At 56.1% G+C, this 21696-nt stretch overlaps 3 protein-coding genes across 11 annotated transcripts; 1 reads left to right on the forward strand and 2 right to left on the reverse strand.

Annotated features, from left to right (window-relative positions):
• Positions 1-501: 501 nt before the first annotated feature.
• Positions 502-5072, forward strand: TBX6 (T-box transcription factor 6). Its single transcript, XM_069486199.1, has 8 exons — positions 502-982; positions 1066-1300; positions 2237-2504; positions 2597-2743; positions 2820-2890; positions 4003-4076; positions 4153-4336; positions 4420-5072. The coding sequence occupies exons 1-8, from the start codon at positions 865-867 to the stop codon at positions 4631-4633; spliced, it is 1311 nt and encodes a 436-aa protein (XP_069342300.1). The 5' UTR covers positions 502-864; the 3' UTR covers positions 4634-5072.
• A 394-nt stretch (positions 5073-5466) lies between these two features.
• Positions 5467-12743, reverse strand: PPP4C (protein phosphatase 4 catalytic subunit). Of its 6 annotated transcripts, none has more exons than XM_069485919.1 (9): positions 12651-12743; positions 12263-12424; positions 8836-8887; positions 8229-8279; positions 7937-8038; positions 7195-7368; positions 6980-7106; positions 5988-6177; positions 5467-5912 (listed from the first exon to the last, which is right to left on the reverse strand). In XM_069485919.1, the coding sequence occupies exons 2-9, from the start codon at positions 12358-12360 to the stop codon at positions 5783-5785; spliced, it is 924 nt and encodes a 307-aa protein (XP_069342020.1). In that variant the 5' UTR covers positions 12361-12424; positions 12651-12743; the 3' UTR covers positions 5467-5782. The 6 variants fall into 6 exon arrangements, with proteins under 6 accessions (XP_069342020.1, XP_069342024.1, XP_069342022.1 ...); XM_069485923.1 differs by having other exon boundaries at positions 8836-8946; XM_069485921.1 differs by having other exon boundaries at positions 12646-12743.
• Positions 12744-14820: 2077 nt separating this feature from the next.
• On the reverse strand, positions 14821-20555 carry ALDOA (aldolase, fructose-bisphosphate A). 4 transcript variants are annotated; one of them, XM_069487177.1, is made up of 10 exons: positions 18874-19034; positions 17733-17886; positions 17409-17541; positions 17105-17316; positions 16559-16613; positions 16276-16436; positions 15856-15939; positions 15571-15745; positions 15211-15410; positions 14821-15121 (listed from the first exon to the last, which is right to left on the reverse strand). In XM_069487177.1, the coding sequence occupies exons 2-10, from the start codon at positions 17871-17873 to the stop codon at positions 15026-15028; spliced, it is 1257 nt and encodes a 418-aa protein (XP_069343278.1). In that variant the 5' UTR covers positions 17874-17886; positions 18874-19034; the 3' UTR covers positions 14821-15025. The 4 variants fall into 4 exon arrangements, with proteins under 4 accessions (XP_069343278.1, XP_069343280.1, XP_069343281.1 ...); XM_069487179.1 differs by lacking the exons at positions 17733-17886; positions 18874-19034 and adding an exon at positions 20341-20555; XM_069487180.1 differs by lacking the exons at positions 17733-17886; positions 18874-19034 and adding an exon at positions 20052-20349.
• Between the last annotated feature and the right edge of the window lie 1141 nt (positions 20556-21696).

Raw genomic sequence — 21696 nt, forward strand, 5'->3', positions numbered from 1 at the left:
ACCGGGAGGCGATCGCGCCGCCTGCTCGGCTGCCCCTCCCGGTGGACTACGACTCCCAATGGCCCCGGCGCGGCCCGTCGGCCTTCTCGGGGCGGGCCGGGGCGCTGGGCCTGCTGGGAAGTGTAGTTCCGCGGGTTTCCCTGCCGCGGGACCTCTGGGAAACCCTGCGCGAGTCGCCAGACTTGACTGTGGAGACTGCGCGCCTCTAAACTTTTGAGATTTGGCCCAGAATGGAGGTTTTACAGAATGGGAACCGGGGAGGACTCCAGGGTTCGGGCCTCGGCTGCGGACTCCTCGAGGCCCCGAGTACCCCGCGTCATCAGCTCAGGCCGCGTCCCTCCAGCCCTGCACTTTCCCTCCAGTTAGGTTTTTCCCCTCCAAGGCCTGTCCTTCAAATGAAGGGGGGCGAGGAGGGGGTCACCTGCCAGAAAGTCTAGGGTGCCGGGGTCTGCCCCAAGACTCCAGGCGCCGTCCCAGGGTCCAGGCCCCGCCCCCCAGCTTATCTCTCGCCGGGGCTCCCCCCGTGGGAACGGGGACCAGCTGGCCGGAAGCACCAAACTGCGTCCCTGTCGAGCCCCGGGGGATCAATCAGGCCGAGGAGTTAATTATGTAATGAGGGGGCAGGGGGTCGGGGCTAATGAAGCCGCCCTGGGAGGGGTGGGGAGGGTACCCAGGTATCCGGCCCCTTCTTGGACCCCATCGAGGCCCCAGGGGTCTCCACCCCAGCCCAACTCCAGGGCCCCAAAGAGGGGAGGGGCTGTGATCCTGGGTCTGGAAGGGGCTGAGCTGTGAGCTATAAAGGGGGCATCTCTCAGCACTGGGGGACTCTAGGAAGCAGGACCTGAGGCCAGAGGGAACTACAACATGTACCATCCACGAGAGTTGTACCCCTCCTTGGGGGCCGGCTACCGCCTGGGGCCCCCCCAGCCCGGGGCTGACTCCAGCTTCCCGTCTGCCCTGGCAGAAGGCTACCGCTACCCCGGTGAGCTTTGGGACCAGCTCCTGGGTAGGAGTCTGGGGTTGCTGTGGCTCTCCACTGGCTCCTCATTCTTCCTCCATCTCCAGATTTGGACACCCCAAAACTGGATTGCTTCCTCTCTGGAATTGAGGCTGCTCCCCGCCCTCTGGCTGCACCCCCACCTCTGCCCCTTCTGCCCTCAGCCGTGGGCACTGAACCGGCACCGTCAGCCCCAGAGGTCCTCCATTCACTCCCTGGGGTCAGCCTGAGCCTGGAGAACCGGGAGCTGTGGAAGGAGTTCAGCTCTGTGGGGACAGAGATGATCATCACCAAAGCTGGGAGGTGAGGGGCTGGCCAGGATCAGTGTTTCTGGAGGGGTCTCTTGGGGAAGGCAGGATTCCTGGGATGGGGCTAGGTTTGGGGCTTTCCCTGATGGCTGGGGCTCTGCCTAAGTTCAGAATCTGAATATGGCCTGGGCAGGAGTTACTCTGTGGCTGGAATCAGGAGTCATTCTGTGGCAAAGGTCAAGGGTCAGTCTGTGGAGTCTGTGGCTGGGTATGGGGACCAATCTATGTCAAGGGTCATAGGTCAGTCTGCCAGGTTCAAGAAGTCTGGCTGGATTATAGGTTAGTGTGTGGCCTAGATCATGGGTCAGGCTGGGCCTGGAATCAGGATTCAGACTGACTGGGGTCAAGGGCCAGCCAGTGACCAGCATCAGTGAAATCTGGCCAGGATCAGGGGTCAGTATGTGACTGAATAGGAATCAGTATAAGACTAGGTCTGGGGTTGCCCTACAGGCAGGGGTGTGGTCACCGTGTGGCCTGTGTGGAGGTGGGAGGGCGGGAGGGCTCCCGGCGTGGTAAGTTCTCTGCCCCGCTGAAGGCAGAGAATGTTTTTTCTGAGGCAAATTTGTCCAATAGCTGCAGATGCTGGTGCTGGGGATCAGTTGAGGAGACCAGGGTAGGCTCCTGGCAAGATTTCTGAGAGATAAGTAGTCACCACTGCTTCTGCAAATGGACTTTGAGGGTCGAGGAGTGAGGAGGAGCCTGGGCTCTGCTCCTCACCTGCTGTGTGATCCTGGCCGGATCGCCTAACCTGTCTCTCCTGTTTCCCCATATACAAGATGGAAGGAGACACCTTTCCAGCTCTAGGATTCTGCCCTCTGGGTTCTGATTCCACCTCCCGGGTGTTTCTCTGCCAGCACCGGGGGCCTGTTGCTCTGTCCCTTTGCTGGTGCTGTGCCCACTCCTGGCCTCTCCCACGCCCTCCCCTGTGCAGGCGCATGTTCCCTGCTTGTCGAGTATCAGTCACTGGCCTGGACCCCGAGGCCCGCTACCTGTTTCTTCTGGATGTGGTTCCGGTAGATGGGGCTCGCTACCGGTGGCAGGGCCGGCACTGGGAGCCCAGTGGCAAGGCAGAGCCCCGCCTGCCCGACCGCGTCTACATTCACCCTGACTCTCCTGCCACTGGTGGTCACTGGATGCGGCAGCCTGTGTCTTTCCATCGTGTCAAGCTCACCAACAGCACGCTGGACCCCCATGGCCACGTGAGGCCCAGACAGGGACGGGGGGTGGTGCCGGATGGGAGACCAAGGCTGGGGCCCAGGACAGGGAGTCACTCCCATTTCTTCCCTCCTAGCTGATCTTGCACTCCATGCACAAGTACCAACCCCGCATACACCTGGTGCGGGCAGCCCAGCTTTGCAGCCAACACTGGGGGGGCGTGGCGTCCTTCCGCTTCCCCGAAACCATCTTCATCTCTGTGACAGCCTACCAGAACCCACGGGTGAGTGGCCCTGCTTGAGGGGGTGTGGTGCCCTGCCCAGGCCACAGGAGCTTTGACCCTGGGTGTGTGCCCCCAGATCACACAACTGAAGATTGCAGCCAATCCCTTTGCCAAAGGCTTCCGGGAGAACGGCAGAAACTGTAAGAGGTGAGGTGGGCATTGTTCATTCACTCATTCCTTCAACAAATGCTTATCAGTCGCTCGCTGTGTCCAGGCACTGTGCTGGATTCAGGAACGCAGTGGTAAGTAAAGACACTTACTCACTCATTGATTCAACAAATAGTACCTGCTACGTGCCAGGCACAGTTCTAGGCCCTAGAGACAGATACATCAGGAGACAAAGCAAACCAAAGCCCCTGCCCTCATGGAACTGATATTCTAGTGGGCAGAGTAGACAAGTAAACGAGAAATAAATAAAATACTATGTGTTAGGAATACGTTCTAAAGAGATGGGAACTAAAGCAGGGAAGAAGGAGAGGAAGGACTGGGGTGAGGTATTAGATAAGAAGAGGACATCTGAGAAAAGACCTGAAGGAAGTAAGGCAGGGAGCCAGGTGGTATCTGGGGAGGGTGTGCTGTGTGGGACCAGCACGAGCAAGGGCCCCACACCACCTGCAGCATGGCTGGAGTAAGGGAGGGGACAGGCAGCCAGATGATGTTGGTTTAGTAAGGACTTGGTCAGCTGTTTTGAGTGCGGCCCCTCAGAGCTGGCCCTGCCCTCAAGGAGCCTCCAGTCTGTCAGAAGAGACAGACATTAACCAAAGGGTTCATAACCCTATGAAACGTAAAAGCAGAAACGTGATAAATGTTTTCAGGGAGGGTGTATGGCATGCTCAGAGGTCAGGAAGGACTTCCTTGAGGAAGTTGTGCTTGAACGGAGAAGGATGAGTTAAGTAAGAGGTTAAGAGCGGGCGGAAGAGGATTCAAGAGAGGCTGAAGGACGCTAGTGGAGATGGGCAGAGGTGAGCTGGGCTCAGCCTGTGCCTGGCCTCGCAGCTTGGGAAGGAGTTTCCATTGAGTCTAAGTGCCACAGGAAAGCACTGGCGAGCTTAAGTGGGGAATAAATCCAGCTTTGCCACTTTTTAGTTATTTCATTTTTTGACCTTCAGTACCTTCATCTGTAAAATGGGTATAATGACAGTGCATACCTGATAGGGTCCCTAGGAGGGTGAAATACGTGGCACCTGGTAAATACTATTATTGCCATCATCATCACCGTCACCATCATCATCATCACCATCATCACCACTATTCCCCAGGGAGCGAGATGCCCGTGTGAAGAGGAAACTGCGGGGCCCAGAGCCAGTAGCCACAGAGGCCTATGGGAGTGGAGGTAAGTGCAGTCCCAATGGTGATCAGGCCTGAGACACTGATCCTCCCTAGCCCAATCTTTCCCTCTGTCTGCCCAGAAGCACCAGGTGGTCCCTGTGACTCCACCCTGGGTGGGGACATTCGTGAGACAGACCCAGAGAAGGCCCCAGCACCCCGGGAAGCTGCCCCTGCCCCAGTTCCTCCATGCGGTGGCCCCAGCGCTGAGGCCTACCTCCTGCACCCTGCAGCTTTTCATGGGGCCCCCAGTCACCTTCCAACCAGGTGAGTGGGACAAAGGCACAGGGCAGGGCTGTCACAGGCTTGAGGGTCCCTCTCCCCTGTTCTGACATCTCTCTCCACTTTAGGAACCCCAGCTTCCCAGAGGCTCCAGACTCTGGGCACCCAGCCCCCTACTCGACAGCATTCCTGGATCTGCAGCCAGGACCAGGGGGCTCAGGGTACCCAGCAACTTCCCCTGCAGCGTCCTTTGCCCCTCACTTCCTCCAAGCGGGCCCCTTCCCCCTGCCATACCCTGGGCCTGGGAGTTACCTGGATGTGGGCTCCAAGCCGATGTACTGAGCCACTGCTGGGCCCCTCAGCCTCCCATCATCTCCCATCACAGACCTCCAGTTCCCTTCCCCCAGCCCTGTAGCCCCTCACTTCCACTGGCCCCATCCCCCACACCAAATGGCTACCTTGGCCCTGCCCCCTGCCCCCCCACTTCACACCTTGATTTCACTCCCACCCCTCTCTGGCTTCAAAGCTTAGGCTGGGCTGCTGGGAGTCCAGCTGGGGCCAGCTTCCCCTTCCCGGCTCTCACCTCGGTGTGAATGGAGGGGGGCTCTCCCTGGCCAAATGGGGCCACAGACCAGCATTCCCCCCCACCCCACCCCAGGCCTCCGCATCAGTTTGGGCAGGTTCTACCCCCTCACCACTCCTGCCAGCCACACCAGTCTGTTGTTCTCAGGGCCAGAGTATTTTTGTTAATAAAACTCAAAAGACATCAGTACTCAGGAAACGTGGGCTAATGGTGTCGGGCCCTGGGCAGGGCTGGGTGAGCAAAGGCTTTGTGGGCAGACCCAGGCCCAGACCTGCCAGTTGCCGGCTGCTTGACCTTGTGCACAGAAATCCTCTCATGTCCATAAATTGACCAGCTCTGGGCCTGTTTCCTCATCAGGAAAGTCGGGGAAACTGAATCTCATGACATTTATGTTCGGAGACTTGAATAGGCTGCCCACAAGAACCCAGCCCTCTGCCCAGCACTGAGGAAAGCCTTTGGGGAGGTCACTGGCTGGGCCCTGGGGGCTCTGGGCAAGTTCACTGGCCTGAGCCTCTGAAGGCCCCAAAGTCCACCCCAGGTCCCAGGCCATCAACTCCGCACATCCTCAACCAGATCTGACACAAACCCAAAGACCATTTTTCTTCTTTTATTAGAATTTTTTTTTCCATTTTTTCTCAAAATTTTTATCTAAAATCAAACAAAAAAAGAAGGAAAAAAAGAAAAACAAAAAAATTATTGGAAATTTCATGGTTCAAGTGGGGAGAAAGGAGAGGAGGAGGATGGAGCAAAGGCCCCAAGCCTCTCCAGAGAAAGTCCTCACCCTGGAAGCACCCTCTGGGGGCAGAGCAGAGCCAGGGACAGCCCCACACCCAGCCTCCGTCTGGGGAAGAGGGCAGAGTCACAGTGGTCCGAGGGCCAGAAGGGTTGGAGGGGCAGGGGCCAAGGGGTCACAGGAAGTAGTCAGCCACAGGCTTCTTGGAGGGGATGCCCCGAGTCTCTTGTGGAGCGGCCTCGAAGATGATGAAATCTTTCTGGAGGTGCTCATCCAGCTCCAAGATGGCTGCCACGTTCCCACAGCTGGAAGGAGGAGGCGGCAGCGTTAGGAATGGGTCAGGCCTGGATCCCCACCCCGACCTGGCCCATCCAGCTCACCGGTAGCAGTAGTTGGGTGCTGACCACACAGTGAGCACAGTCTCATTGAAGTGCCACTTGTAACCTTCCATCACTAGTTGGTGGGCCCGGCAGATCATGTCAATGTCATTGGCTGCATTGAACTGGGCCACCACGTCACTGCCAAATAGGTAGCCGGCCCCACGGGGGCTCACACCCCAGCCTGTCGTGTCTGAGGAGGAGATAAGGTAGGGATGGGGAGAGGACATCCTCAAGGCTTCTGATTGCCCATTGCCCCGTGAAGGTGAACTGCCTGTCTCCCTCCCTCCATCAACCAGAAGCCTGCGGGGCAGGCGCCTGGGGCCTGAATACGGGATGGAGGATTTTGGGGACCAGCACAGCAAATGTTGGGCAGATAGGCTCCAAAGGAGACAGAACCTCGATGGCCAGGGCCACCTCATAATCATAGTGGCCACACGATTTCCTGTCCAAACAGGCACACAAGAGGGAAGGAGGCACGCACAGTGCACGGGGATGTACGGTCACCCTACACCGTAACAGGGCAGCAGGGAAGGGCAGTGACGGAGTGGAGGCTGCATGTGCGCGTGCACGTGAGGGTGAGAAGGCGACACCAGGAGCCCTGGATTTAAAACTCCGCTGAGCTCCGTACTGGTGGGGAACCTCGGGAAATGAGGGAGTCCCGGGGGGCTATCATTCTGGGGGTCTGACCTCTGAAGAAGCTGCTGTCACGTTCTGAGCCCCTTCGCATTCAGGAGCCAATGACCTGGTCCTCAACAGCCCTCTGAGCCATGATATGCACGCTCCAGGCCATTCTCTGAGCTTGATGCAGGCGTCCCTGCGCCTCCTCGAGGGTGGTAGCCAGTTGGCAGGTCAAGGGCGGAAGCCAGTAAAGACCAGGCCTGCTCCCATTCTTCCCTGACCCCCCGGCCTGCGTGTCCCTTCATGGCACTTGCTTTAATCAGTCTGGACAAATGAAGGGTGGAGCCAGCCCGCCCCTGCCCACCCGCCCTCACCTTCAGGGTCGGACCAGAGGAGGTCACACATAGGCCCGTCATGAGGCACCTCTTGCTTTCGGTCAATCGTCCGGATCTGGTCCAGGGTCTGGATGGAGGGGGACAGGCCCCCGTGCACACAGAAGATCTGCAGGGGAACAGGGAAAGGAGGAAGGGGCTGAGGCCCAGAGCATCCTCAGCTCTCCCAGGCCCGGGCAGCCCCGCAGCTGGCCTACCTTGCCATCGATGATGGCCGACAGGCTGAGGTAGTCAAAGATCTCGGTGCAGTAGCGCCACACAGTCACCGAGCCGTATTTGCGCAGGCACTCGTCATAGAAGCCGTAGACCTGCGTGATCTGGCGGCTCTCGTGGTTGCCCCGGATCAGGGTGATGCGGTCAGGATAGCGAACCTGGGGGAGCCACCAAGGAGGGCTGGTCCCCAGGCCCTGTCCCTCCACCTATGCCCCAAATCTCCTCAAAACCACTTCCCCGGCCCAGACTCATGTCATCTCTTGCCTGACTCATGTGGCAACAGCCACCTCACAGGCCCCCAGTCCCTCCTCCAGAGAACACAAGCCAGACCCCTCTCCATCAACTGTGAACCTAATGAATCCTTTCACCCACCAAATACAGGCACAAGTCCTTAGTAAGACACTCCAGGCCCTCTCTCACCTGGCCCCTCACCACCTCTCCCACCAAGGGATACTGTACCAAGTCATACTTGCCACTTTGTGGATGTAGCGAGCCTCTATTCCCTCCCCTAGGACGCTGCCCTGCCAGCCTCACCCTCCAGGGGCCCAATCAGGCATCCCAAGTCAAGGGAACTGGCTCTGACCACCCTGCCAAGCAGAATCGGTCCACACCAGCAGCACAGCTCCACGTTGGGGTGACTGGAGTTAGAGACCAGGGCAGAAAGGAAGCAGGCAGGCCAGGCCTGAGGTGGCCCAGGTGTGGGGTCCAGAAGCCAGGGGTTCTCACCTTCAGTGCCAGCAGCAGGAGGAACGTTTCGACGCTATAGAAGCCACGGTCCACAAAGTCCCCCATAAAGAGGTAGTTGGTCTCAGGGACGTCACCACCTACCTGAGGGGAAGAGGTTCTGCTTGGTCCTAAACCACCCACTACCCACTGCGGTGGCCCATGTTCTAGTGAGGCCCACCTCACCAGGGCCTCTTGCCCCCCCTCTACTCACTAAATTAAGGCTTCCACTCTCCCTAAAGGGGCCTTCCAGTCATCCCCCCGTCACGTTCCCCAGTGTTTGCCCCACACTCACTCTGAACAGCTCCTTGAGGTCATAGAATTGTCCATGGATGTCACCACATACCTGGGGAGTAGGAAAGTGGGTTGCAACTCTCACAGTGGAAAGCCTTTGTTCCCAGGAAATATCCTCTACAACACCCACTGCTTTAGGAGAGGCTGATTGTTTTTGGCCATGTTTCTGCTTCTCAGGGCCAAAATTCTGCTCTTTCACTGCAGGTTAGCCTGGTCCAGAATCACCCACCACCCCACACTGAATGCCAACTATTCTGCGAGCAGACGCTAGACCTGCAGCCCCTGGAGGACCTGGCCCTCTTCTCTCCCTACTCCCCTTAAGCTACCCAGAATGAAGTTACCAACGCAGAGGCTCAGAGTGACCAGAATCACTCACCAAATTAAGAGTCCTTCTGCCCTGGCCAAGAGTCTCCCCACCAAAAATCGAAAGATCCTTCCCACAACATCTACTTTTTATAGCAGGGCACCCTTGAAGACGGGAGACAGATACAAGGAGCTTTACAGGATCCCAAGAATGAGGAGTGAACTTACAGAGCTCACACAACTAAGAGGAAAGTCCACGTGGCTAAAAGACCTAGCCAGGCTCAGCAGGGACAGAGGGTACTCACCGTGACTGGGGAGTCCACCCTCTGCACGTTGCTCTCCTCTACCAAGATCTCTCTGGAGACAAGAGAAGACCAGGGTCACCACAGCCAGGCCAGGCCAGCCCAATTCCTGACCTTTTTTTTTTTGCGGGCGGGGGAGGATACGAGGTAGTCCTTGAACCTCCACGGGACAGGAGTAAAATGTGCAATTTCCCCAAGATAGGCTGACCATGACCCTCCACCACTCAACACCCTTCCATGGCTCCCTGCTGCCAGAAGGACAAAGTCCAAGTTCTTTGAATCCCAGCATTCAAACCCTTCCAAGTAGGCTGTGACAACCCCTGCTGCTCCCTCTCTGGCACCCAGCACTGGAAAGCCAGTCTCCTCCTCTCTGCATAGAGCCCTCTGCTCCTAGAGCCTGTGCCCTTGGTCTCACATAACTCTCACCAATCACAGGGCCTCCTCCCAGACTGTCCGAAGACAACGGTAGGGCCCAAGGCAGGCCAACCATCAGATGCACCTTCAAAGTGACACACAGCTATTATGTTTTCAGTGTTTCTTTACAGACAATGAGGACTTTATTTATTTGAGACAGGGTCTCACCCTATAGCCTGGGGTAGAGTGCAGTGGAGTCATCAAGCTCACTGCAATCTCAAGCACCTGGATTCAAGCGATCCTCCTGCCTCAGTGTCCCAAGTAGCTGGGAAGACAGCACATTTTTTCAGCTAATTTTTGTGTTTTTTGTTGGTAGAGACGGGGTCTCACTATGTTGCTCAGGCTGGTCTCGAACTCCTGACCTCAAGTGATCCTCTTGCCTCAGACTCCCAAAGTGCTAGGATTTCAGGCATGAGCCACCGTGCTCAGCCAGGACTTTATTTACTTATTTCTCCTTGTAGTGCAGTCTACTTCTATTTGAGTGAGCATGAGATAAAATCACTTTGTCCGTCAGCCACCCAATTTAAGCAGCACTGCATTTCTAAATTTTGCCCTGTGCGCATTCAAGCTCATACCATGTGCCAGGCTGTCATCAAGAGCTCTGCACAGACGCGTGCCATCAAACCACCACCTCAAGAGGCAGGTACTGTGATGATCCCAGTGCAGAGGAAGAAACTGAAGCACAGGAGGACGCTGGCTTGGCTGCAGTCACACAAGTGGGATTTGAACCAAGGCAGCCTGGCTCCAGGGTCTGACTCTATCAAGCTATTCAGATGTGGGAAGCCCAGGCACTTGCCTGGCCCACATTCCTTCTGCAAGTTTCTTCCCTTAGACTGTGAGTATCCTTAGTTCAGCCAACAGCTTTGACTTAGTCCCTTTGCTCTAACAAAGGCAGCAAGAAAGAGGTCTGCCTTAGCTGTCCAGGAACGGGAGGCGGCACTGGCGGTGGTCCAAGATGCCGTAACAGCAACTCGGCTCGCCCACCTGTATGGACTGCACCTTGTGCTTAACATCCTTCCACATCAACTACTTACAAGGATCTTTCTGCGGAGGTTCTTTTCATCCTAACCTGACTCATAAAGAGACCAAGGCTTAGAAAAAAATGGAGGTATCAAGGTCACAAAACTGGAGAGTGACTGACTTGGAACTCAGGAACCCAATTTGGAATTTATGACAGCCCCTTCCACAAACCCTGAGTCAAAACTTGAAACCCACCAGCCCTATCATGACCTGCAGCTGCTCTCCTTTACTTCCACAACTACCAACAGGGCAGGCCCTGACCCTGGATACCTAGAATCTCATTTACACCTCATAATGACTTCAGAAACTCACACAGGTTGACTTGACCAGGGTCATACTGCTTATGGGTGACAAAGCACAGATTCATACCGAAGGCCACCTGATTCAAAAGTTCTGCTCTTCTAACACGCTAATATTTTTAATAGGAACAGTTTCAGCTCAGACACTGCAGGCCTCCATGGTTCCAGGGTTTGATGTAAAGTCTATGTGCCTTCTGGGCAAGCTGACCACTCTTGACGACACTACCAACCTCAGCCTGGGTCCCTGGTGGGTCCCCAGGAGGCCACAGAGAAGTGCTAGAGTTGTTTCCTCTTCAGAATGAGCCTGGGAAATTGTGGCCAACTCAGGCCTCTGCCTAGTCCCTCCTGTTTCCATCTCAGTTTCAACTGGGCAGGACCCTCCACTCCTCCCTGCTCCCTACTGCCCCTACATCAAAATCCAGATGTTACCGCCTCGCTATCAATGACCACGAGGCATAGTCAAAGACCTGGATGCAAAACTAACTTCCCCTCCAACTAGCCGTGTGACGTCGGGCAAGACATTATCTACTCTGAGGCTCAGTTTTCTCTTCTGTGAAATGGGGTAAATACTCACCCTCGTCCTGCCTATTCCATGGGGATGCTACAAAAAGCCATGGAGTCTGAACACATAACTTCTCTGTTATTCTGAAAACTCCAGCATGCTATCCAAACGTTACCTATCATCACCACCACACCGATCCAGGCCCTGTCGGGGTGATAAGACTCACAGGGAAAACTCAGACAGTTGTGCCCCAAGGAGCAATTGGTTTAGGTTCCCAAAAATGCCAATTAGGACTGAGAGAGAAGGGAATACTAAAAACACCCTAGGGCTCATCTGTTCAAGGAGAGTTCCTTGAGCTGGCAGAAAAGAAGAGCCACAGATAGGCCTTTGAAAAGGAGCCTAGCCTGTTCATCAAACCCCTGCAGGCCCTGTCTGGCTGCAGGGAGTCTGTCTGTGTGAGGCAGAGTCTGACCGCCACAGATACAGAAGACAGCTCTAGTACTTCCTCACTGGGTGATCTCAGTCAAGTCACCAGGCCTCTACAACTCGTGGCTTTCTGCTCTGTAAAATAGAGCAAATTACTCCAGCTTAACAGGATCTTTGGGGGGAGGAAATGGATATAAATTTTTTGTCAATAGTGGGCCTATCGTTCAGTAAACAGGGGGGAAATTTTGCTGGCTCTTCTCCCACAATTCTTCAGCCTGATGAAAGCCACTTTGAACATCAGAGTCCTTACCTGTAAAATGGGAACAATACCACCTACCTTTAGGGATTGCTGTTAGAATCAAAAGAATTTTAATTTTAATTACAGGGTCTTTAGCTATCCTGCCTCAAACCTTGATTCTAGTTAATACTCTCTTTTACCACCTTCTTATTCTTCAAGGCCTATGCCAGAGTTCGGCTCCTACAAAAAGCCTCTGTTCCCTCAGAGGGGAATGTTTCCCGGAGTTTCCTAAGTACTTCCTGTAACTCTCTTACTGCCCTGGAAATACATCATCTAATACTTTAACTGTCTTAATCCGGGCCTGTCTTCCCCCAGCAGGCTAGTCGTTCCTGTAGGGAAGTGGTCCTATTCTGCTCCTCTCTGGGAAGGCTTCCAGGCTGGGGCAAGCCCAAAGTTCTCAGCTGAGTTGGCCCCAGGCTGGAACCACTAGGCGGTGGCTGGGCCTCCCTTCCTCGGCGCTACCGGGCTCACCTGGCCTTAGCACACAGGGCCTTGACTTCGCTCTCCTTAATGAGCTCGCAGCGCCGCAGCTGCTCGATCTGCCGGTCCAGGTCGCTGATCTCCGCCATGGCCCACCCCCCGGCGCGGGTCAGAGTTGGGGCCGCCGCCCCCTCCGCACCGCACAGGGGTCTCCTGGGGAAGGCCAAGACGTGCTCGCGGATCAGAGTGTCCGTGCGGGGCGCGCGGGTGGGGGGCAACTCGATTCTAAGGCTGGCCCGGCAGCCCCCCCACCCCGCGTCCCCTCACATCGGCCCCCGGAGCCCCAGCGTCCCACGGCCTGGCCGCAGCCCTGCTAGCTCCCGCCGAACTCCGCGGTCCCGCGCTAAGGACGGTGACCTAGAGGGGCCTCAGACTTTACCGCCGCTACGACTGCGGCTCCGGCTCTCGGACTCCTTGCCTCCTTCCTTCCCTCCGCTTTGGGCCGCCGCCGCCGCCGCCGCTTCTACTTCCGTCCCCGCGGCGGAAGCAAAGGGAGGCCAGTTCCGCCGCGCGCCGGATGTGGCGTCATACACACTCCGCCCCCTCCCTCGGCGCACCCTCGGCTCCTCCTCCCAAGCGGAAGAAAGGGAAGAGCTGGAGGAACCTCGGACGGGCGATGTGCGGGCGGAAGTCTTTGCGGACTCAGGCAAAGGGCGATGTGAGGGCTGTTAGAGACCCCAGACCAATCCCCTCCCATTTTAGTTAGGGAAATAGACTGCGGCTAAGCTGGGAATAGGTCTTGTGACTTTACACATTTTTGTTTCCGTGTTTGAGTCTGCCTTCGCCACCATAATCCTCGAGAGATTTTTTTGTCTTGTTCACCATTGCAGCAGCCTCAGTGCTTAGAATAAGGCCTGGCACAGTAGTCATACACAGGTACTTGTTGACTGGCCGAGAGGATCCCAATCCAAATCTCATCCCATGGCCCCAGAGAAATCCTAGCCATGGAGGACCTCCGCAGTTAGAAGCAGAAAGGAATACACCTTTCCCACACCAAGCCTGTCAGCATGACTTCTCTGATTTCGAAATGGTTCCCTTGACACCCCTCAGTTGCTTTCTATCGCCTGAAAAGTTTTATTCCTTCTTTAATTGGATAAAACAGGCTCAGAGAGGTTAAGTAACTTGGTCATTGGTTGTATAACTAAGAATTTGGGATTTGAATCACGGTTGAAATTTGAATCCAGGATAACTGTGTTCTCTGTACTAGTCTTCTCCTATCACTCACCTTCCGGAACTCAGATTGTCATACAATGGAGACGTCCAGACGCTCCAAGTCTCTTGCTGTAGGAGAGGGAGCTATTGATCTTTAAACAACTCTCCAGTCTCTGGCCTTTTGCACATGATGCTCTGTTTTGGAATGTCCTTCGCCATCTTTTACTGACACTTTATTTGCTTCACTTCAGATTTTGTTTCCCAGAGACCTGAATGAGGCTAGGCAGAGAAGTGAGGCCAAAGTTTGGAGGGGTACTAGGGATGGGTTTCGTTTTGGATGTAAGCAACAGATGCCAATGTGCGGAGAAGGGAAGGACCAAGTTTTTAAACTCTTAGAAGACCCTAGGTCAGTCAGTTGTAGGTGGGTCCCTGCAAGGATTGTTGGTCCAGAGAGATCAGAAAGGTCAACATTTTTTTTGAGACAAGAGCTCAGAGAGGAAAAAGGATCCATACCAGGAAAGGCTGCAGAAAGGTTGCAGGAAATTTAGAAAATGGCAGGACTAACTAGTTTCCCAGATATGGCTAGCTAGGATCTGTAGCAACTAAGACCTTGTGTAGTTACTGCCACATGTACCCAGCTTGGGTTATTGGGGAAGGGCTCAAGGCATGGCATAGGGGCTCCATAAATGTGGACCCCCCCCATTCTGGCTTCATGGAATGCAGCAGCTAGAGGCTAATCTTAACCTGGAGCCTGAACTCTGCAGTTGAACTCTGTGTACCTGCATTGTTGAGGAGGGTGTCAGAAGGGATTCAAGTTTTTCACGGAGTTCCACAGCCCGAAGGAGACTAAGAAGCCATTTTTAATCCCATCTCCTGTTAAGATGGGGAATCAGGAAACTCAATAGCGTAAATTAAGGAGATATGCATTGACAATCCCGTTTCCACCAAGAAACAGTGCAATCTTGGGCAAAAGAGCCTTAAGCATAAATTGTGAATACCACCACCTACTCATAAGATCACCTATTACATTGCCTGGCTCATGGCACTCAGTGGCTGTTTTGGTCACAGGAGCCTTTCTGTACCCTTGACTTCTGGGCCTACAAGTGAGACTGATGCTGTAGCCGCCTAAATCTTGAGCTGTTACACCTTCGCTCGACAACCGTGAACCCTATCAGATGCTGCTAGTAGGAGTGAAGACTGTAATGGCTAGAAGAAAACTTCACAGGCTCTCTGCCTTTCTCAAACCCATGGGCAAGTATCAAACAGAGAGAGGTCCTTTCAATCTTTTACCCCTTTCCTGCCCAGAAAGGAAGAACACAAAATAAGGACTGTTCTTTTGGGCTCTGCCACCTCCCCAGGCCCTCCCCTGCCCTAGACACCACAAGATACAGACAAAAGACTCCCCCTTAAATAGTTGTTTATTGGCAGTGGGCTGGAAAGAGTGATGGCATTAGCATACACAGACAACACCACACACCAGTGTCACATGGCAGGTAAGAGCGATGGGCGAGACAGCCTGGAACCCTGCATGAGGCCCCCTCTCCAACTGTGGGAGGGGGCAGGGTCTGGAGTGTTGAGGGGGCAGCCTTAGAACACCTCAGCTTAGTAGGCGTGGTTGGAGACGAAGAGGGACTCGCTGGCTGCAGCCCCGGCCTGACCACTGGGGGTGTACTTTCCTTGACAGGCGAGGCTATTGGCCTAAGAGGGGAGAGGAGACAGAGTGAGAAGTTCTTTTCTAAGAATCCTGTTCGCCCAGGCACCCTGCCCGCCTTCTGCCCCATACTTACCAGGGCTCGCTTCACATACTCCTCCTGGGCAGCCTTCAGGTTCTCCTTCTTCCCACCCCAGGCCTTCAGGGCAGAGGCCTGCAGGGCGCGGCCATAGGAGAAGGTCAGGGCCCATGGCTTCAGCAGGGGGCACTTGTTGATGGCGTTGAGGTTGATGGATGCCTCCTCCTCACTCTGGCCTCCAGACAGGAAGGTGACCCCTGCAGAACAAGGGGCGAGATGGGAGGAGGGTTGTGGTCAGAGAACCAGGGGTTGCTAGGAGCCCCTGGCAGCTGCCTTGAAAATCAGAACAAAAGGCATAAAGGTTGTGGGTACAGTTTGTCTACCTCCCAGAGGCCAAGATGAGGGTGCGAGCCTCACCAGTAACAGCGGGGGGCACTGTGCGTCGCAGTGCGGTGACAGTTGCCATGGCAATCTCCTCGTGAGAAAACTTCTGGGTGCAGGCGTGGCCTGGGGTTACCATATTGGGCTTCAGCAAGGTGCCTTCCAGGTAGATGTGATGGTCACTGAGAGCCTTGTAGACAGCAGCCAGCACCTGGAAGACGGCGGGGTCAAAGTGAGGTGGCGTGGAGGGCAGGGGTTAGCCCCAGGGCCCCCGGCCCAGCTGCCCAGCCTACCACACTGGGCAGGTAGGCAAGCACCTACCTTCTCGGTTACATACTGACAGCGCTTCAAGTCATGGTCCCCATCAGGGAGGATCTCAGGCTCCACGATGGGCACAATGCCATTCTGGGGGGCGAGAGACAGGGTAGCTGTGAGGCCTCCTAACCTGGAATCCCACCTATGTGCCAAGATCTTATCTTGATGATGATAGGGACTCATGGCTTCAAAGCCCTCAGTGGATGACAGGAGACAGGCATCTCCTCAGATCCACCCCACAGTCCCCATTCTGCCCCTCTGCCTCACAGAGCCCTCAGGTGTCCTCCACGGGCCAAGGCTGATGCTCGGTGAGTATCACGAACAGTTGCTTTGAGGGAGGTAGGCGTCCTGGCAGGTGGATGGCAAACTATCAACACTAGAACCAAATGAGGCAGGAGGTGGCCTACTGGGGACTTGCAGGCCCACCTGCTGGCAGATACTGGCATAACGGGCCAGAACGTTGGCATTTTCCATGATGGCAAGGGCTGAGGGGGTGTGTTCCCCAATTTTCAGCACACAACGCCACTTGGCAAAGTCGGCTCCATCCTTCTTGTACTGGGCACAGCGCTCAGATAGCCCATCCAGCCCTAAGAAAAGACAGAGGAGTCAAAGCATGGTGGGGGAGAGGGGAATGTGGCTCCCACTCACCCCTGGCACCCAAGAGATGAGTTGCCTTGGGTTGGGAGGGGAGAGAGCCAAATGGTCTCACCTTGGGTGGTAGTCTCGCCATTTGTTCCTGCCAAGGGCACCACACCCTTGTCTACCTGTTGGGGGAGGGGGGCAACAATATGAGACAGGAGAAATGACTTCTAGTGCCCTTTCCTCCTCTCTAGCCCCACTCTCCCCTCTACTTAATCTCTCAAGCAGCATCTCAGGGTTTGCAAGTATTTCGTTTAGTTACAGTTGCAAGTATTTCGTTTAATCCTGTGAGGCAGGATACACTGGATATTATTTGACACCACGAATGCTAACTGTCAGGAATGCTGGCTGTCAGGAGACTTGTGCTCTGCCACTTAGCAACTGTATGCAGAACACTTCTCCCTGAGCTGCTGGCTTTTCATCTGTGCAGTGACATACCCTGCTCTTAGAATTTTGAGGATTAAAAATGCCAACTAGGTACCATAGGTCCGGGGCAGACTCCATCCAATTCTCTAGACTTCCAGCCCAGTATTCACCCCCTGCCTCGTTCATTACTCTGGGCTTCTCTCCCCCAGATCCATCTCAGATCTCACATTCTGAGGCCCTGCCCCCTCACCTTGATGCCCACAACCCCACCCTTGGATTTGATAACTTGGGGGAAGGGACGCCCATCATCCGCCTTCTGGTAGAGTGTCTCATGGAAGAGGATGACACCCCCAATGCAGGGATTCACGCGGTCATCGGCTGTCAGCAGCAGCTGGCGGTAGAAGCGCCGGTTCTCCTCTGTGTTCTCAGTGCCGATGGACTGCAGTCGCTTGGCAATACTCCCTGAAGGGGAGCATCAGGGAGTAAGGGAATAAGGGGACCCGCCTGCCACTCCCAACCCTGGGCACCCCTCCCACTCTGTCTCCTGCCCATACCAGTGGACTCATCTGCAGCCAGGATGCCCTTGCCCGGAGCCACAATGCGGTGAGCGATGTCAGACAGCTCCTTCTTCTGCTCCGGGGTCAGCGCTGGATGTGGGTAGGGCATGGTGCTGGTGACAGCAAGTTCCTGGGTAGAAGCGACAGATGGAGGAGGACTTGTAAGCTGAGTCTTCCGTTGCTCAAGGAGCAGGGCCCCTCACCTGGAGATCAGGGCAAATGTTCCCTACCTCTCCTGCCCCACACCCAGCGGGCCCTGGGGAACTTCTTGTCCCCAGCTCTGTACACCCGACTTCCCTATACTAGGCCTGCCTCCTGTACCTTTCCTAACTCTGTCTGTTGCTGGGTGTTGCCCAGCTGAGGGTGGAGTTGCCCACTGGCAACTGGGGGATAGGAAAAGGCCATAGCCATGGACAGGCAGGTCATGGTGAAGCTGGACCCTTCTGGCTTGCGCCTTGCCATGGGGTCACCTTGCCTAGAAACAAAACCGAACCGGAGTATTTTAGAATTTAAAGGTCTTGAAAAGGGTAGAGGGCCCAACACCCTCATTTAAAAGGGCCCAGAAAAGGGAAAGGTCTGTGCTTCAAGCCACACAGCAACCCAGGGGCCAGATCTGAGATTAGAACCCAGATCTTCTGACTGCCATCAGGGTGTTCCTTCCAATCCACCCAAGATCCCAGGGCTGGCCCAGGCTCCAGTGCTTCAAGGACATCCCAAGGTCAGGCTTCTCCCCGCAAGGTGAGGGGAGGGTGTTAGGAAAAGGGTGTTAGGAAAAAGGCAGGAGGGCAATCAGAAGCTCAGGAAAGGGCAGCAGAGCAAGCCCTAGCCCGAGATAGGGGGAAGTGGTTAAGATTTGCCGTTGTCACTGGTCATACAGGGAAAGAACGTGCAGGAGAGGCAAGAGCCCCACCCCTTTCCCCGAAAAATGCTCCTGTCGGTTCGCTGGGCTGCAGCTGTTCCAGGCTCAGAATCAAGGTCACCCGATAAGGAAAGATAGGGAAAGTGTTAATGGGGCATCACGTGCTGCCAAGGGGATTCCCCCCTCCACGCTAGGGGCACCTAGCGAGGTCTAACCTCCCGCTTGCAAGAACCCTGAGGCAGTAAACGAGCAGGCCCCCACCCCTCGCTGCCTCTCGGGATCTCTGCCGATGCCAAAAGGCCCGAAAGCTCTGCACCAGGAGTCCCTGCGAGGAAAAGGGAGGGGGAACGGCCCTCCAACTCGTTCTCCTTCCTCCACCGCCATGACTCAGCGCGTGGAGCCGCTGCATTGCGCAGCAGACCCAGGGAGCTCGCGCTACCGAGGGCCGGGGCACCAGGGCGGGGAGCATGTGTGTGGGGGGTGGTAGTGGGGAGATGCTCGGACGGGGTGGGAGTGGGGCTCTGCGCCGACGCCCGACCCGCCACTGCCCCCAAGATCCTTCTCCAGGGTCCCTGACCCTCGCTCGTGAAGAGGGACGCTCACCTGGCACAGGAGAGAGCGGGTGCGCGGGGTACCGCGGCGGAGGGCTGGCGAGCGGACCGAGAGCGCGAACGCGACGGTCGTCACCAGCACCGGGTTCTGCGGTGCGTTCCAGGAGGAACACAGCCTATTCAGATCCGGAGGGGGCGGCGCAGGGGGCGGGCAGGAGGGAGGTGGTGCCCCGCCTTTTAAAGGCACCGCTCCATGCTCCGCCGGGTTTTTTCCTTTGCAGGGAGCGGGAGACGACCAATGGCAGGCGAGGAGCTGCGCAAGAGGCCGCCCCCGAGAGGCAAAGCCAGAGGCGGCGCTTGGGAGGGGGCGGGGCGGCGAGAACATGATCCCTCCCCGCTCCCCTCGGACGTGACTCGGGCCACATCCCGCGGATCGCCAGAGCTCCCCCCTCCTCGCTTTTTCCCCCGCCTGGCGCGCTGTGGGGCCCCGTGACTCAGCCAGAATGTTGGCACCGGAGGAGATGGGGATTGGGGGTGAGGGGGAGGGAAAGCCGGTGGAAGAGTCAGAAAAGATGAAGACTTGGCTTCCCCTCCCACGCCCAGCCCGAGCGGCCCGGCGCCGCCCCAGCTTCCGACCTGTGCGGCTGCAGCGCGCGTCACATTGTAACCTAATCGAGAAGTCGGGTGTGTCTGCCTGCCTCGCCCGCTGGCTGGGCTGCGCAGGATGCGCGCTCCCTGTCACTAGCCCAGGCGTAAGAGAGGCGGAGGAAAGGGCGGCGAGTAGACGCACAGGGAGCACCCGGGCCGCGGGGGCTGGCGGGGCGCGGAGGCGAGTCCTCCCCTCCCCCAGGAGCTGGGTCCTGGCAGCTGGGCTCTGGGGCCGCGGAGGCCAGGCCACCATGGCCTGCACATGCGCGTACGCATCCGCCCGGGGCCGCGGCTGCCAGGCGGGTTGTACCCCGCCACCACCGAAAACCAAACTATGCGGAAATTGACCTGCCACGGCTCGGCCCAAGCCAAGTCTCTGGGATGGCGGGGGGAGGGGCGGACACAGTCCCTGAGAAACGTCTTCCTTGGGCCTGACTTCCCCAAAATAAAATCCTTCCCCGACTTGACCCACCTCCTAGATACTTTCCGAGCCACCACCCCACCCCTGCTTCATCCCGATCCCTTCGTCCACTCGCTTTTCCCCCACCTCCCCATCCCAGCTCGGTCCTGCTAGCGGCCCACCTGCGGCAAGACTGGAGGAGCCGGCAGAGCCTGGTCAGCAGCGAGTGAGCCAGGCGTGCCCGGGGCTGGGTTATAAGGCAGCTCCTGCCCTCCCCCTCAACCAGTGTCCCCGACCTTCTCCAGTGACCCCTGCCCTTTCCCCGCCACAGATCCCCTGGCAGGGACCTATATTTAGGGAAACCTGAAGCCCCTGACATTCATGCCAGCATGGGGCTCGGCATGGGGGAAGGGAGAGGAAGCCTTGGGTCTGCCCTATTGAGGGGAAATGAGGGGCCCCCTGCCCACTCACCGCTACTTCAAAGGAAATTTCTTCCTTGGAAATCCAGACTGAGGCCCTTGGTTGTCAAGAGAAATAAATCTTGGCCAGGGATCTGTGGGAGGGAAAGGAGTAAGGGGACTCAGATCCTGTGGCTCTCCCTGCCTCCTTCCCACTGGCTCCTTCTCTGGTGCCCCTCCTCCCCTGACTCTGGGCCTTGATGATGGCTGTTGCACCAGCTGGAGCCCATTTGTTTCAGAGGGAGGGCAAATACAGGCACTGCACTCACCTCTTAAAATAACCAAGAGTCCATGGACAGGGATGTGGTTGGGGCACCCCTATATATCCTGATATTTAAGGTCCAAGCTCCTCGGATAATGCTGTCTGTGGTGAGCAGTGCCTCCCGCCCCTTAGAGGGAGGAGAGTTTACTTGGGGAGGGGAAGAGGGGCAGGACACCTGCTGGAACGCCAGCCCCGTCTCTTCTAGCCCTCCAAGGAGCTGCAGCTGGGCTGGACTCCGCCAGGACTCAGGGAGCCAGGCCCCCCACTGCCAGTTCCAGTTCCTGGGGCTGTGAGCTGGGCAGGCCATTTGTGTGGTTCCAGTAACCTGGAGAAAGGTGTCCTGAGGCCCCTTAGGGATGAGGGTATGTGAGTCCTGGAGGCTGGCCGCTCCCCAAAGGGCAGGGACCCTGGATCCTCATCGGAGCTTGATCTCAAAGCAGAGACAGTTGAGGCTCTGGCAGTCGGGAAGTTGGCATGCGCAGGCACAGTCGCAGAGTGGGCAGCAGCGAGGGCAGCGAGGTGCCCAACCCTGAGGGAGAAGAGAGAGGGGTGAGAGAGGTGGGACCAGAGCCAGAATCTTTTTCCCTCTAAGGGGAGAAGGGAACAGAGAAGCCTGGGAAGTCGCATTTGCCCAGTGGAACAGAGGGAACAAAGCAATTCTCTCTGCTGTTGAAAAATCAGTAATGAGGCAATGTTCTGAACAACGGAGTTCAAGGGCTGGAAGCAATTATGCAAGGGTTCCCCCCTTCCCATTTTATAGGTGAGGAGACTGAGGGAGGACCAGAGAGCAACTGGCCCTGGGTCCCATGCTAGAATTTGAGCTTCCCTATGTCCAGTTCAAAGATGGCTCTGCTACATCCTCATGGCCTCATGCAATTGAGAGTCAGTAGACAGAGAAAGCACACACATTTTTCTGTCAATCATGAAAATAACTTGTGATTTTTTTATGGACTTCTTCCTTGGCATGAGACCAAACTACAGGATCTCATTCATATATTTGAGTACCTACCCTGTGCAAGACACAGACTGCATTCATGAATGATTAATAAAATCTTTGTAGTTTTCGTTGAAAATGGCAATTTCTATACTTTTTAAATTTTGAATGTT

The sequence above is a fragment of the Eulemur rufifrons genome, chromosome 14 (genome assembly GCF_041146395.1).
Source record: "Eulemur rufifrons isolate Redbay chromosome 14, OSU_ERuf_1, whole genome shotgun sequence".
NCBI classification, from domain to species: Eukaryota; Metazoa; Chordata; class Mammalia; order Primates; family Lemuridae; genus Eulemur; species Eulemur rufifrons.